Below are 15,720 nucleotides of genomic sequence, written 5' to 3' on the forward strand. Positions count from 1 at the left end.
TCCCCCCTTTTTTCCCTTCCTATGATCCCTTTTGATCAACACACCCCTACTGTTTTTTTTTTCTTCCTTCCCCCTCCCAAAAAGAAAAGCTCTACATTGTATTTGTCCCATCTTTGTTGCGCCCTGTGTGGCTAATAAAAGAAATATATATATATATATAAATGCGTATATATGTATGGGCATATAGATGTATATATACATGCATTTATGTATGTGTGTGTGTGTGTGTGCATGTGTATTATGTATGTTGTGTGTGTGTGTGTGTGTATGTATAAAGTAATCTCAGCTCACGAATGTTTCCATTTGTTTTTTTACAGAAACAAACAAAAAGAAGGGTTCTGTTATACGCAGCGAGGAAGTTGGTGGCGGGCTTGAAATGAGAAGTCGATTAGCTAAACAGAGCAGCCGTGATTCTACTGATGGCAGTATGGGTAGCATCAGCAGCATTGAATCATCAGTGTAAGGATTCAGTTTTCACATAATTCCTCTTTCTTCACAGACCAAACACCATCTAAAGCTTAGATCTAAAAGTCTTTCAATGTAAATAATATTTTCTAAGCTACGATCTGAATACGACTATTTGGTTATTGTTGCTCTGCCTTTATTGAGCAGATCTATGGTCAGTGGTATTCCGGTCATGATCATTCTACCTTTTCCCTAGATAAATCTAGAATTCCATTATCCTGTGTATTCACCTGTGTTTAAGATTCTGTATTTTCTCCATTTTTTTTTTTTTTGAAAATATTCTTCTGATAGTTCTGTTTTTTTAAATTATTCTTCAGTTTTAGTGTGTGAACATGTTAAAATATACAGCTTTTATGCTTTGTATATAACTTTCCAAACAGTAATTTTTTTTTTTAAATAATAGGCTGTTGTTATTCTCCATATTTTTTGTAGAATGTGGTTGCCTCCAAGCCACTATGGTGACTTTGTGGAAGGTTTGGGCCCTTCACAACTTGTTGGGAGACAGGTACTTGGGGCTCCATGTCTGGGAGAAATTCAGCTTGGCCTTTATGATCGAAAAGGCCACTTAGAAGTTGAAGTAATTAGAGCTCGTGGCCTAATGGCTAAGCCTGGTGCCAAAGTTTTACCTGGTAAGTTTGTTTGTATTTGTGTTTTGCTTTCTCTTTGTAAATATATTCTTGCTTATATCTTGTAATTTTAATCTTTTCTTTTTTCTGTTTCACATACCTCCTTCTAGAAATATTCTAGAAAAATTAATTAAAGTAAGGGTCTCTGACTCATAATTTATCAATTTTGATTTGTTGAGAGTTTGGGGTTTTCTCCCCTGTTTATCTTAAGTTTTAAACATTGATTAATGTTCTGGTATTCAGACAGGGTCTTCATTAATTAGCCCTTTTGCATTTAAACTGGCCTTATCCAGCCAAAATATTCTACCTGTTTTATGGTTTTATGTTCAAACTGAGACAATCTGGCCTTTCACATCAACACTACAATATCATTCTAAAAATTAACAGTTACCTCATCAAAATCTCAAAGCTACAAAATAATGCATGAATAATTCAAAGCAATGTGAATAAATAAACATTACGTTTGACAATAATCATCAGTATTAATGATAATTCTTATCAAGAAAGGTAAGGAAGACAACTTCAAAATTCAGTTGGGGTGGGGAACTAGTCTGATTTTTGGTAACTAATTGGTTTTATAAACTTGTTCACTGAAACATAATTCATTGCTGAGCAAAAATATTTCTTAATTAAAATTAGCTATCTAAAAGGTACAGGTTTTATGACATTGTGTCTTTTGAAGCATAAAGTGTAAATATTTTATGTTTCAAACTCTTAAAGCTCTTGATGACATGGATAAGGATTGAAAATCGTTTCTGTTAAACCATTAAAACGAGAATTTCTTTATTTTCACAGCTTCAAATAAAATTAATGATTTTAATTTTTTTTTTTTTCCTGTCTTTTTGTCATAATTCTCGAAAATGGAAACCTAATAAATTGACATGTCTGTTTCAGCTCCCTATGTGAAAGTCTATTTAATCCAGGCCAAACATACAGTAGAGAAGCAGAAGACCACTATTGCAAGGAGGACATTAGATCCTCTATATCAGCAACAATTAGTTTTTAATGAATCTTACCAAGGAAGGGTTTTGCAGGTTAGAACTTTCATTTATCCTTTCTACTTGATTTTGAATTTGGATTAATTAAAAGTTAAAATGGTGTGATTGTGTCACAAGTTTGAATAATGGGAAGTAAGTAAACAACAATTAATAACCATTACTCCATTAAGGGCCAGCTTGCTTTTTATCCTTCCAGAGTAAAGACGCATAGCTTAGTGGTTAGGGGCATTCAGCTCATGATCATAAGGTCATGAGTTCGATTCCCGGCGACGCGTAGTGTCCTTGAGCAAGACACTTTATTTCACGTTGCTCCAGTTCACTCAGCTGGCAAAAATGAGTAGGACCTGTATTTCAAAGGGCCGGCCTTGTCACGCTATGTGTCATGCTGAATCTCCCTGAGAACTACGTTAAGGGTACATGTGTCTGTGGAGTGCTCAGCCACTTGCACGTTAATTTCACGAGAAAGCTGTTCCGTTGATCGGATCAGCTGGGACCCTCATCGTCGTAACCGACAGAGTGCTCCTATCCTATATCCTTCCAGAATTGATAAAATAAAGTATCAGTCAAATACTGGAGTCATTTTAATAAATATTGTTGTCTCCCAGTTTTCTTCTTGCAGGAGACTATGGCTCAGAATCCTAAACCAGTCTCTTTAATGCTGCTTGTACATTGAGAGTACCTTATAGTGTAAGCCCATACGACTATAATGTTCTTGTGATGTGCAGTAAACCTAGATATTTTTAACTTTGCAAGACATGTGGTTGTGTGGCCAATGTGAGTGGAAGTTGTAACAAATGAACAATCCAATACTAATTGAGGTGCATGAGAAGACCCGGCAAGCCAAGTGAGAGCATAATCCGAGGCTTCTGCCAGGGGTGTAGCCAGCCCACTTATGCATACCTTTCTCTCATTGGACACTAAACTCTGCTGGCGAAGACCTGTTGAGGCAAGTGAAATCGAAATCGAACCAAATTCGACGACTGGCACACATGCCTGCCTCTCCTTCATTGGACACTAAACTTGGCTTGTGAAGACCTGTTGGGGCAAGTGAAATCGAAATCATGGTGACACCTGTACCAGTGGAGCACTAAGAGCACCGTCCAAGCATGATCGTTGCCAGAGCAGCTGTCTGGCTTCCATGCCAGTGTCACGTAAATAGCACCATTTGAGCGTGATCGTTACCAGCGTCACCTTACTGGCACTTGTGCTGGTGGCACATGAAAAAACATTCGAGCGAGGTCATTGCCAGTGCCGCTGGACTGGCTCCTGTGCAGGTGGCACGTAAAATACACCATTTTGAGCGTGGTCATTGCCAGTGCTGCCTGACTGGCTTTCGTGCTGGTGGCACATAAAAGCACTCACTACACTCACATGGTTCCGGGTTCAGTCCCACTGCGTGGCACCTTGGGCAAGTGTCTTCTACTATAGCCTCGGGCTATGTGTGTGTATGTTTGTTTGTCCCCCCCCCCCCCCACAACGTCGTTCCACAACCGATGCTGGTATGTTTATGTTCCCGTAACTTAGCGGAACCATATGGTTCGTAAGCAAGCTGCTTACCACACAGCCACTCCTACTCCTATGTCTTGTGAATGTCTGTTATTTAACTGAGTGACATATGCATATCTTGCTTTTCTGATATTTTGCTTCTGTTGAGGTGAGACTGAATTTTCTGAAAGTTCATTTATATATAAAATTGAAGTGTTTAAATACCTGACAATATCTTCTTTTTTTTTTTATCATCTTTCTCCAGGTTACTGTGTGGGGAGACTACAGTCGAACAGATAGGAAAGTATTCATGGGAGTTGCACAAATAGTATTGGATGAACTAGATTTATCAAACATTGTGATTGGCTGGTACAAATTATTTCCAACATCATCATTAGTAGGACATCATTCTGGACCATCCTCTGCATCATCACCTCATACGAGGAAAAGTTCAGCATCTTCATTAGAAACCCTTAGTACTGCCACATCTTGGACTCAGTGAATCCAAAAATACTATACATATGGACAAGTATGTTTGTGTGGGAATAACATACAAAGTTATTCAAAATGTGCATATAGATTCATGATTGATTGATTGATATATATATATATATACATATATATATATGTTATATATATATACAGATATATAACGTAAGACTTGTTTCTTTCAAAGAATTCATTTTTTTTTCTTGCCTACTTTGATTAGGAAACATTAAATTCATAATTGTTAAAGATATGATATGGCTACCACCAAATGTTTTATATTTAAGCTAAATTCTACATGCCACCAAGTGTATGTGCTGAAACATTACGGATCAATGTTGCATGTCAAAAGAACATTAATTACTGCAATTAGAAAAATTAATTCCAAATTTACTATACATTTTATTGTATGAAAATTCTTTCATTCTTGAATTATTGATCTTTGTAATTCTTGTTGAAATTTTGGACCAATGTTTTTCTTATTCAAAAGTGATTTGAGATCATTTTTTTTTTTTCTAGTAAATAATCCTATCTTTTTTTTTTCACATAAAATTGTAAAGGTGATTCAAACCATCGTTTTCATTTTTGATTATTATTGTTAGAATAATTCCTAAAGAACGTCTATTTCATAATTAAATGGATTTAAAATGTCAAGTTGATTCTTCAGATATTTCATATTTGAAGAACATTTTGTCCTTCAATATTCTATAGTGTAAGTAATATATATGATTTACAATAGGTAATAAGTTCTACAAAAAATAGTTATTGTTAGTAAAACTATAACTAAGTGTAATTTCTATCATATCTCTCACACACATGCATAATAATTTGCATTCATAAGAACAAATTACGTCTGAGAACTCTAAACTAATTTAAGATAAAATATAAAATATTTAATCTTCATAAAGAATAAACTTAAATTAAGGAGACATCTTTAATTGGCTGGAATAACATGAAACTAGTTATTCCAGCCTGCAACATTTTATACAGTAGTACCTGCACATTATTGCTATCTACATATGTCAGATATGCTGACTTTTAATAAGAAGGGAAGTTCGCTGTCATAGCTTGTGAGGGATCACTGCAGATAAAGCACTTATTGAATTTTCAGTGAAGAGTATATTGGAATGAGTCTTAGGTACCTTCTGTAGATGCAAAGGAGGACTTGAGCTTAGTCCTGGAAGCTAACAAAACATTTGCTAATTATACGGTGCCCTCACAACTTACAGAAAGTGAACATACCTATTCTTATTCACAGCTCAGCAGTCTGGACATGCAAAAAGTGGATAGTGCCTAGTGCCGTGGATAGTTAAGGAAGGTGCACAGCTGCTGGGGAGACTCCAAGTAGAAGTGAAATGCGCAGCATATACGAGACTGCTCCTTCTTTTACCATTCATGATCATATTGTGTACATAGACATGTTTACATTCATCGTAACCTATAATGTTGGCTAAAAATCTATAAATATGTTCTATAGTACATTTTAGCAATGAAATGGGAAACTGTTAATCCATCAGTAATTTAATATTGTAAATATATGTTTGTGTGTGTGGAGAACAGCTTTACTTTTAAGTATGTATTATTGAATACAGGACTATGGCTCTAAGTTTAACATTTTGTTTTCTGTATTTCCTTTATATCTTTAGATATTTCCTTTATATCTTTTTGTTAAGACCAAAAAATTTCCTGGGTCCATCAGTTTTGAAGTTTTCCTGGTCTTATCATCTCTATGAGGACAATGTAAATTATTTTATTGGTGGTGGTTGTTATTGTTGTTTTATTGTAGACAGGAGTTATGAGAATGCTGTTGTCATTTTCTTATTTGTTCTCAGTGGACTTTAAAAAGAAATTTCACATTGTCAATAACAAATGATTCCTGTCTGCAGTAAAATGGCATTAATAATCTCTACTTAAATCAGTTACTGGAGGATAAGACCAAGATCTTAAAAGTCTGGTAGACCTTGAAAGTATTTTGTTCCTAAGGAAGGGATTAATAAGGAAACAGGAAAATTTCTAAATAAAAAGTTACAAACTAGGCATAGTCATGTGTATAAACGTATGTTTATATATACACATATAATACAGCCAATTTACTCTGTAAAGTGGTTAGCGATAGAAAGGGCATTCAGCCATAAAAATGCCAAAAATGAAACAGAAATTAGATATAATTCCCAGCTTGTCTAACAGAAAAGTAACTCCAAATAAGAACTCACTTGGTCAGTGACTACGTGTCCAAATCACGCCAGCATGGAAAAGAGATGTAAAAATAGTGATGATGATGTCATGATGATAATTTAAATTGGCTTACATAAGCAGCAAGTAGCTTATTAAAAGTTATCCTCTTTTACAAGCATGAGTTTATGAGACATTTAAATCATTTTATTCATTGTCTAACAGTGAATAGGTAAAACTACATCTGCTTTCTGTATGCATTGAAATTAAGTTCTGTTTTAGTTAAAATTTAAGAAATATATAATTCACAAAGTTCATTTAGGGTAGTAAAAGTATTTTAAAAAATATATTTAGTTTCCGCTGACCCAGTTCTTAGATTTCAGAAATGACACTTATTACTAACATTTTATTCTGTATTATCAAGATTTATACAAATTTTAAAAACAGAAATAGAGAAAACTCCTTAAAATTTAATTAGCAGTTATTCTAATTAAAATTATTAAGAGTCAATACCATTTGTGCCTAAATTTCTCTTCATTTGTGTTCATTCTACATTCGCCTCCTTTCATTAGAAAAGGTCTCGGTGATGTGACAGAATTCCTAATACGTCATTGGGGGGGGAAAAAAAGCATTTTTAGTATTTCAATTATTTAGGGACTTGCTATAATAGTTATTGTTTATTCTTAGGTCTGCTCTGATTGAGCTGACCTGTAATGAAAGACATTCAAATCATGACCATCTCATCTTTGTATTTTTTGTTTTGTTTTGTTTTTTCCAGACACATCTTGGTTAACATTATACACTAGGCCACATCTTTAGGAGAGTAGAAAGTGTGTTTGAGTGATATTTCGCTGCTATATCTAGGAGTTCATACAGGCTCCTGTTTTGTATTATTATAATAGTAGCAATTGTAGTGATAATATAAGGAATGATATTACCAAAATGGATTTCTGTAAGTAGCAAAAAATATAGCATTCATGTGGATAGCTTGTACATCATATGTATATATATATATATATATATATATATATATATACATATATTGCACATAATGTATGGTGTTACACATGTATTATATTATATTATATATGTATATTATATAATTTATACATATATATATATATTTTGTAATATATATATGTTTATATATATGTATACATACATATGTAAACATACATATGTAAAAAAAAAAACACGTGTGTATATATAGATATATATATGCTACAGAACTCATATTATGTAGAGTGGACAGATATGTTTATTATATCAAAAAATGACTGTTCAAGTTTTGACAATCAATGAAATGTGAGTAGACTTTTTATATTATGTATAACTATATATATATTGATACATAGGTAGATAGAGTGAGATAGTGTGTGATGTATAATGCAAGCATGGAACTGGGGCTCATTTGCTGCACTTAATATAGGGGTTGATTTCTTTGAGTAACCCTGCAAAGTGGTGTTCCAGCATGACCACAGTTCAGTGATTGAAACGAATAAAAGTGTAAGCATTTTACATTTGTGTGTGTATATATATATATATATATATATATATATATATATATATATATATATATATATATATATATATATATATATATATGCATATATATATAGAGAGAGAGAGAGAGATTATGTATATAGAAAAACATAATATATAGTGTAGTCTTGTGCATAAATATATACATATATATGCATATATAGTTGTGTTTGTACATATATGTGTGTGTGTGTATATATATATCATGTATGTATATGTATACAATATATATCATACATTATGCACTTGTATATGCATATATATACTTGTAGAATGGAGCAAGAGAGATAGTGAAATTAGTAAACCAAAACTGTATGCAAGCCCTTTGTGTATGTGTGTGTGTGTATTTATATATGTATGCATATGTGTATGTGGGTTTGTGCTGCATTGCATGTGCCTGGTTGGTTAGATTCCTTGCTAGGCATGAAAAGCATTGTGCTCACAACAGGAGTGCATTTTAACATTCTTTGCCAACAAATCAGCAAATAGCTCTGCACCTTCAAAGGTATGTAGAGTAAAAAGTTCCCTGCTTGAAAATAAGTACATGTTAACGATTTGAAAGGCATGCAGCAGTATAAAAATGCCTCAGTAATATGCATTTCTCCAACGCATGCTAGCATGGGAAAATGGATGTTAAACTAGTGAACATATATATCTTTATATATATGTGAATTTAGATACAGTATGGATGTATATTATATAATATATATATTTTTTAAATATACATGTAGTGTATATTTATATATCATATATATATAATATATTGTATATATTATTTATTATGTATATTATATATACATATATGATATATATACATATTACATTTGTGTGTATATCATGTAGGTTTGCAAGTACAAACTGGATAGATAGAACTCAAAATATAAGTCTGTATATTTATATACATATATATTATGTATATATGTAAATATATGCATACATATATATTGCATGTATTGTGTGTGTGTATACATACATATTGTGCTTAGTAGATTACAGTGTCTATCATGGTATTTAATGTGACATGGATATTTTTCATACATATTAATGTATTTATAAATATTATCAGAAGTATATTGAGATATGTTAAAAGTACTTGAGAGAGTAAAAAAAAAATTCATACAAAATTAACATATAACCATTACTTGTTTTTCATCTCTCCCCCCACACCACCACCACCATCTTAGTTTATGTGTTGGACTGATGTTTATACTTATTAGTTAAAATGCATTGCCAGGTCTATTTTTGTCGAGAATTAGCTTTGATTAAACTTCCATATTAATATCATCATTTCTCAACATTTTATACCATTTATGAATAGACGTTCTTGTAATAATTTTTAAAAAAGGATATAAGTAACCATTTGGCTTTTGTGAATGTGTTTTATTTAAGAAATTTTAATACAATTCAATTTACTCTACTCAGTAAAAAATCATCAAAAGAAAATCAGTTTTTTATAGCCTTATTAAATTTTATCTTAATTTTTTTTTTTCAAATTTTAATTATCCTTCCAAAAAAAAAGATTACTATTCTGATAAAAATATTCGATCATTTATATTTTAAAATTTTTAATATTAAAATGAGAAATGTTGGCAGTCTTCAGATTAACTGGATCCCTATTGTGTCTCTTTACCGGTGGCATAGCTCAACTGTTTGGTCATGGTCTCTTGTAAGACAATGAATGTGAGAACCTCATAGTTAGTAAAGAGAAGGGTTGAGTAAAGTATTTATATGCTGTAGACTTATGAAGTGCCATGAAACGTGAAAAAGAAAAACATTGTTCTCATTAAATTAGAGCCCTTAAATTACTAACTCGAGGTTAACACCTATTGTTAGGGTCTTACAAGAATCATTAGTTAATATCATTTTTCTCGTCTGTGTGGTTTCTTCTCTCTCCAATTAATTTAGACAGTATACTTTAGGGCCGTCAAGATTTTGGAGATAGCTCACCCCATTGTATCTAAAAAAAAGAGTAAATATATGAAGGGTCCAATTGAAAAAGTGTACTAATTTTGATTTGTTGGAGTTGAGAGAAATAGAATTGTTTACTTTTCAAATTTGACACACTTTTGAGAAATACAATTAAAATCATATCTGAGTAATTTGATAATGATAATTCTAATGTAATAAATTTGCTTTAGAATTCTTTATTTAGGTATCAATATGCCCAATAAGGATTAAAGCATTGGTCTCCTCTATCAGTAACGGGTTCAATCCTACAGTTTGTAGCTGAGGGTTTAAATTAGCTGATCTGTCTGGTGCTAACTTGCGAGCTGAAGCTGGAATGCCAAAATCTACATAAAAAAGAAATTAATAAAACACCCAACTGAATCAATGACTCAAGCCTTCAGTAGCAATACCTGATAATAAGGTTGGCAGCCACTGTGAGGTATCAGGTTCACCTCTCTCAAGTGGGAAGATTCATTTTCTTTTTTTTTTTTTTGAAAAAAAAATGTCATATAAACCCTCATTCTGAATTAATACATTCCAGTTTTTATGTCTTCTTGCATGGTCATTTGATGGTATTTCAATATATAAAAAGAGAAAAAAAATTATCAATATTTCCTAAGCTAAAATTATTAGTCTACAAAAAGTCAATTGTTGAAAATATTCACTAGCTTAATACTAATTTATATTTATTGACTGTGAAAGTGTCTTTTTGTTGCAGTTAAACTACTGCAGGGTTAAAAGTGTAAAAGAGTTTAATAAATAAATAAATATAGTGTATTTATTTTAAACAAATCTATATTAATTAAATGAATTTGGTTATATTTTTTCATTAAGTCTGTGTTATACAATTGTGAGTGACTTTGTGAATAAACCTATTTTTTACTAAATATTTCATGTAGATAAACCATTTGGATCTTTCTTTTTTGCTCATTATTTGTTTTTGTTTTTTTTTGTTTTTTGTTGATTGTTGCAAATTATACATACATTTTTTATTAACTGTTACAAACTATATACAATTTTTTCTGTTAATTGTTGCATACCATTTCATATATATATATATATGTATGTATGTATGTGTATATATATATATATATATATATATATATATATATATATATATATATATATATATATAAAATATTATAGAACAAGAGAAATGTTTAATTCAACATTAATTAATTATAATTACAAAAAGAAATTTTTACAGATTACATTGCTTCTTGAATGCATTTCTGATAACTGAAATATTGATTTCAATCATTTGTTCACTTTTCTTGAAAAAATAAAATACAGATAATTTTAATTTGATTTTTAACTTGGAAATGAAAACCTAAACAATCGCTTCCTTATATGGCACATCTTTAGTGTTTCCTTTTGGATGGATGGGTGGATGGACTCACATACACTCACATAAACACAGTTCATTCTGTTATATTAACAGTACTTCACATAATTTTGTTAATCAAATTAATTGGACAAGCTATAGCCATTTTAAGTATATTCTTAACAGATGTTCAGCTTATTGTCAAAAAGCCTTCCAGATTAAAGTGTTGAAGTGTTGTTTTGACAGATATTTAAGAACAGATAAATCTAATATTTATGAGTTAGTCATGTGGCATAATACTCTTACTTTTTTCAATACCATATCTATCTCCAACCATTAGAAATCAATAAGACCCTTATTTCTCTTTATTAAGGTCTACTGCTGAAATTCATTCTTCTCTATTCAGAATTGTCCTTCAATAGATCGTTTATATTTATAGTATTTCTGCTATATTCAACTACTGTGTTTCTCTGTATGAAACTACGGGTAAATCTGATTTCCTTGCAATGGAAATTTTCACTAACCTTGTGTCAAAATGTTTCAAGCGCCATATTATTGTGTAAGCTAACATTGCCGTTATTTTCATTTCTTTTTCCCTTTCCTCTTTTTCTTCCTTTCCATCAGTCTTGGTCTGGCAGCATAAAATTACAGCTTAAACTTCTAATGATTCAATTGTTTTTCTTTCTGATTTTTTTTTTTTTAAATATTTCTAATTGAATCTGATTTCATCCATAATTCCTTTCTAAAACATTTTAGAAAAACATTAGGAATACAAAAGAAAAAAACCCAAACAAACAGGTACATACATACATAGATACATACATACATACAGTAATTAGTTACATAATCACCCACAATTGCTAACAAAACAGAGAGCTTGAAATTTTTGTAAATTTTCATTTCAAAAGTTATTTTCAGTATCAGACTCCATTCTAAATTTCTTATTGCAACATGGCTATATTTTACTATAAACCAATGAATATTTCAAGTTATTATCAATCCCCTCTACGGATAGAATTATTTAAATAAAGAGTTTGATATCATGCTTAACATGTCGTCTAAGCTCTTTTAAACTTTATTGATGCAGTTCTCTTCTACAATTAAATTTCATTTGTAGCTTTGTTGAGAAAATGGAAAAAATTGTTTCTTACACTTTCACTACGGATTGCAATCAGTATTGAAGCAATGCAATTAGCTTATTTATTGATCTTGAAGCTTTTGTATCTGATTAGATATAGCTTGATTAACCTACTCAATTTGTTTTTAATTTCATTTGTGTTTCGGGGTTTATTTATAAAATTATATGACATTAAATTCTTGGTAGCTTAATAGTACTATACAGAATTTTCTTTTTAACTGTTATTTGAATTATTATTAATAATGTCACTCAGTTGCTTAATTTTGAATTAAACCTCTTGAGGTGTGAAACAACAGCTTATGTAGATTAACTTAGATATATATAAAAAAAGTTAGCTTTAATATTATTTCTTTTCTACTCAGATTTATTTTAAAATCTCATGCAATTTCTTGTATAATTTTCACTTTTCTGTCTCTTTTGACATTTAAGTATTGTCATCATTAGAGATATTTTTCAACTTCTGATAAACAAAAGCAATAGACTATTCAAATTACAATGTGTTGTGTTTCAAAATGAGCATCTTGAGATAGTCTGTTTCTCTATGGTTCCTTAGACTTTTCTGGAATATATGTGAAAAAAAAATAACAGCAAATAGTGAAAACTTTTGGATCAGATTAGAAAAAAAAAAACTGGCTGTGAAAACTCAGAGTAACGATGAAGTATGTGTAAGTGACTTTGAATAGATCTGCTTTTTGTACATATATTGAACATATGGCAATTTATTGATATGATACTTATGGCAGTATATGTTGTGGTAAAAATGCTAGTAGTACTAGAAGCATTATTGCTGTTATAATTTGTAATTAACTGTTAATAACATCGCTACATTAAGTATTTTATAATGGCAAATGAAATTTTCTGAAAATTATCAAAGAGAAGTATAGCCACAAAGTGTTATGTAATTACTCTAATTGTTCTTAGCTAGCTACAATCTTATTAACATGTCTATAGTTTGGTAACGAGAGTTTAGAATTAGTCAAGAAATTATGAGCATAAAGGAATTGATAACATTGACAGTTGGAGGTGACGGTACAAGTATTGCTACTTATATTTAACAGTGCAAATGTTATGGTTGTAAATAAACTTGTGATAACATAGATACTACAAAGTGATTATTATAGACAAATGTGATTAATACAGCTGAATGTAGTGTTTCTTGGGTTGGTTTTTTTTTTTTTTTTTTTTTTGGTAATTGCTTGACAACAATGACATCTACCAAATAAGTTTGTAACAGAAAAAAAAAAACAAAAGCAAATATTAAACTATTAAGCTTGAATGTATGCATCTATGCATAGGTATAAGTCTGTATTAAATCTGCCACTTATTGTTGTGTCTAATGAACATCTGTTTTTATTTTAAATTGTTGTCGTTGTTGTTGTTATTATTATTATTATTATTATTATTATTATTATTATTATTATTATTATTCCATCAACTTCACTAGATTGAATTGATTTTTAGTGATAATGATAATGAAGTTAATTATAATTATGATAATAATTACAATATCTAATGCTAAATAATTACATTCAGTGAACATCTTGCATTTGGTGTTGACTGTTTTGTAGTTGTTTAATATCTGGGCAGATTACTCCTGGATATTAACCTTGTTTTAGATTTTGTTTTTGTTTTTTTTTTGTTTTGTTTTTTCTACTTTCGATATCTTTTTAAACTTGATGAGGAGAAGATATATTTGAAAAAGACTTGTGTTTATTTGTTGTTATTGTTGTTATTTTTAAACATTTCCCAGGCTCTTGCAAGTCTTCAGGCACAATAAAATACTTTGTGATGGAAGTATGAGTTTGAACAAAACAATGTAATGATAATTATGGAAGAAAAGATCTTCCATCACAAAGTATATGCTATGGACAGTTGTTTTTGTTTTTTTTTTATAACTAAATATATTGTTTTGTTTTATTTCTCTTTGAATTGACATTTTAATAAAAACATTCCAAAAAAGAAAAAAAAGGCCTGTCCTGCACATTTAGGTGTTTAAAGTAGACAATTTATATAGAATTGCTATTTTAAAACACCAGCAATAAATATAAATGTTTGAAAAAATAAAAGAATTACCTTTCTTTTTCTTTTTTTCATTAATGCTTACAAGCAACTGATAAAGAAAGAGAGGCTTTGGGGTGTGGATCCACAATAGTGTACCTCTGCTTCTTACTTGCATGATTAAATTCATTTGAATAGACTTTCATAATTGCTGATGCATAATATTGATATGATGATGATGTGAAATGTGTAGATATACACAGATAAGTGGAGAAAATGAAATTAAAAAAAAAAGAAAAAAAAACAATAAATTGATTTTTAAATATAACGACTTTGTACATCTTGCTCTTATGAGGTATCCTAACTGAAACATTCTTATATAAAATAACAAAATCCTTGAACATTACTTTTTGTTGTTGTTGTTTATTTGTTTGTTTGAAAGTTATGTGTATCACTTTGTGTTGCCCAGCAACATTCCTTCTCAACAAAAAAAAGAAAACAAAAATTGATTGGTTTGTTAGTTCTTTGTGAATGTTGCAAAAAATATGTATTCATTGGCTTTAAATTGTGTTTGAGTACATCACAGAAAAAACTATCACACAAGCATACACACAAAACTCATATAGACACTTATATGAAAACAAGTACACCTATTATACAAACAAGCAAACACAGTGATAAACATTTCATAAGTTTTCTTCATTTCTCATCAACTCCTTTTTCCTACTATTAAAATTAGATTTTTTGAAATTGATCTTCAAATTTAAACTATTGTTAACTATGAAATTTTCTTGACATAAAAAAAAACAACAGTCTGTTTCTCATTTTTGTTGATTTTACAATTGATTTATTTTCTATAATGTATATGAGTTGGAGGAATGTCTTCAGAATTGTGTTAATACTTACAGCATGTCTCTCTTTTTTTTTTTTTTTTGTTAGAGTTGAATGTTTTAACTCAAAACCTACAACAGAGACTTTGTACTGAGTTTACTGATGGTTGTCTTGCAGATGATTTTCACATCTCCAATGTTAATCTGTAATATAATGTTATAATTCTTTAAGTGCATAAACACAATAGAATATGTAAAAAAAAAAAAAAAACTGCTTTATTTTTTGGTTGTTGGTCTGCAATCATTGTTACTTAATGACTTGGATTTCTTGTGAAAAGTGATTCTCCGAACATTTATATCTGTGGATGACCTATATAAACATGTGCATGCGATGAATATTCTCAAAATTAAAAATTCTGTTGGATAAATTCTTTTTTTTTTTTATTAATATTTAAAGAAAATATCTTTAAAAAAATAATAATGAAATAAAAATAATCCAAACTGGTTCAGTGGAGTATGTGTCCGTGTTACAGTTTTCCCTATCTTCTGATGTGCACATCAAACTTGCTATCAAACTTTAACACAATCTTTATACCTATACCATTCACTGAACGGTGAAATTAGCAGAAAGAAAACACATTTGTGTCTTCATGATCAGTTACTCTCCCCCCCTTTAAGTATACACACATGCATATATATATGTATTTAT

The 15,720-nt window shown here is 30.3% G+C and overlaps 1 protein-coding gene across 21 annotated transcripts in view; it reads left to right on the forward strand.

Moving 5' to 3' along the window:
- LOC106883284 (regulating synaptic membrane exocytosis protein 2) overlaps positions 1-4,210 on the forward strand; it is a 272,841-nt gene extending 268,631 nt beyond the window's left edge. For 6 of the 21 annotated variants that reach the window (XM_052966018.2, XM_052966023.2, XM_089349859.1 and 3 more), the window contains 4 exons: positions 318-459; positions 898-1,094; positions 1,986-2,125; positions 3,840-4,206. In XM_052966018.2, coding sequence (XP_052821978.1) covers positions 318-459; positions 898-1,094; positions 1,986-2,125; positions 3,840-4,076 — 716 coding nt within the window. In that variant the 3' untranslated portion in view covers positions 4,077-4,206. Of the gene's footprint in view, positions 1-317; positions 460-897; positions 1,095-1,985; positions 2,126-3,839 lie in introns of all 21 variants that reach the window. The other 15 variants (XM_014934236.3, XM_089349860.1, XM_089349864.1 and 12 more) reach the window with 5 other exon arrangements.
- The last annotated feature ends 11,510 nt before the right edge of the window (positions 4,211-15,720 follow it).

The sequence above is a fragment of the Octopus bimaculoides genome, chromosome 3, assembly GCF_046866305.1.
Source record: "Octopus bimaculoides isolate indiv1 chromosome 3, ASM4686630v1, whole genome shotgun sequence".
Classification (NCBI taxonomy): Eukaryota; Metazoa; Mollusca; class Cephalopoda; order Octopoda; family Octopodidae; genus Octopus; species Octopus bimaculoides.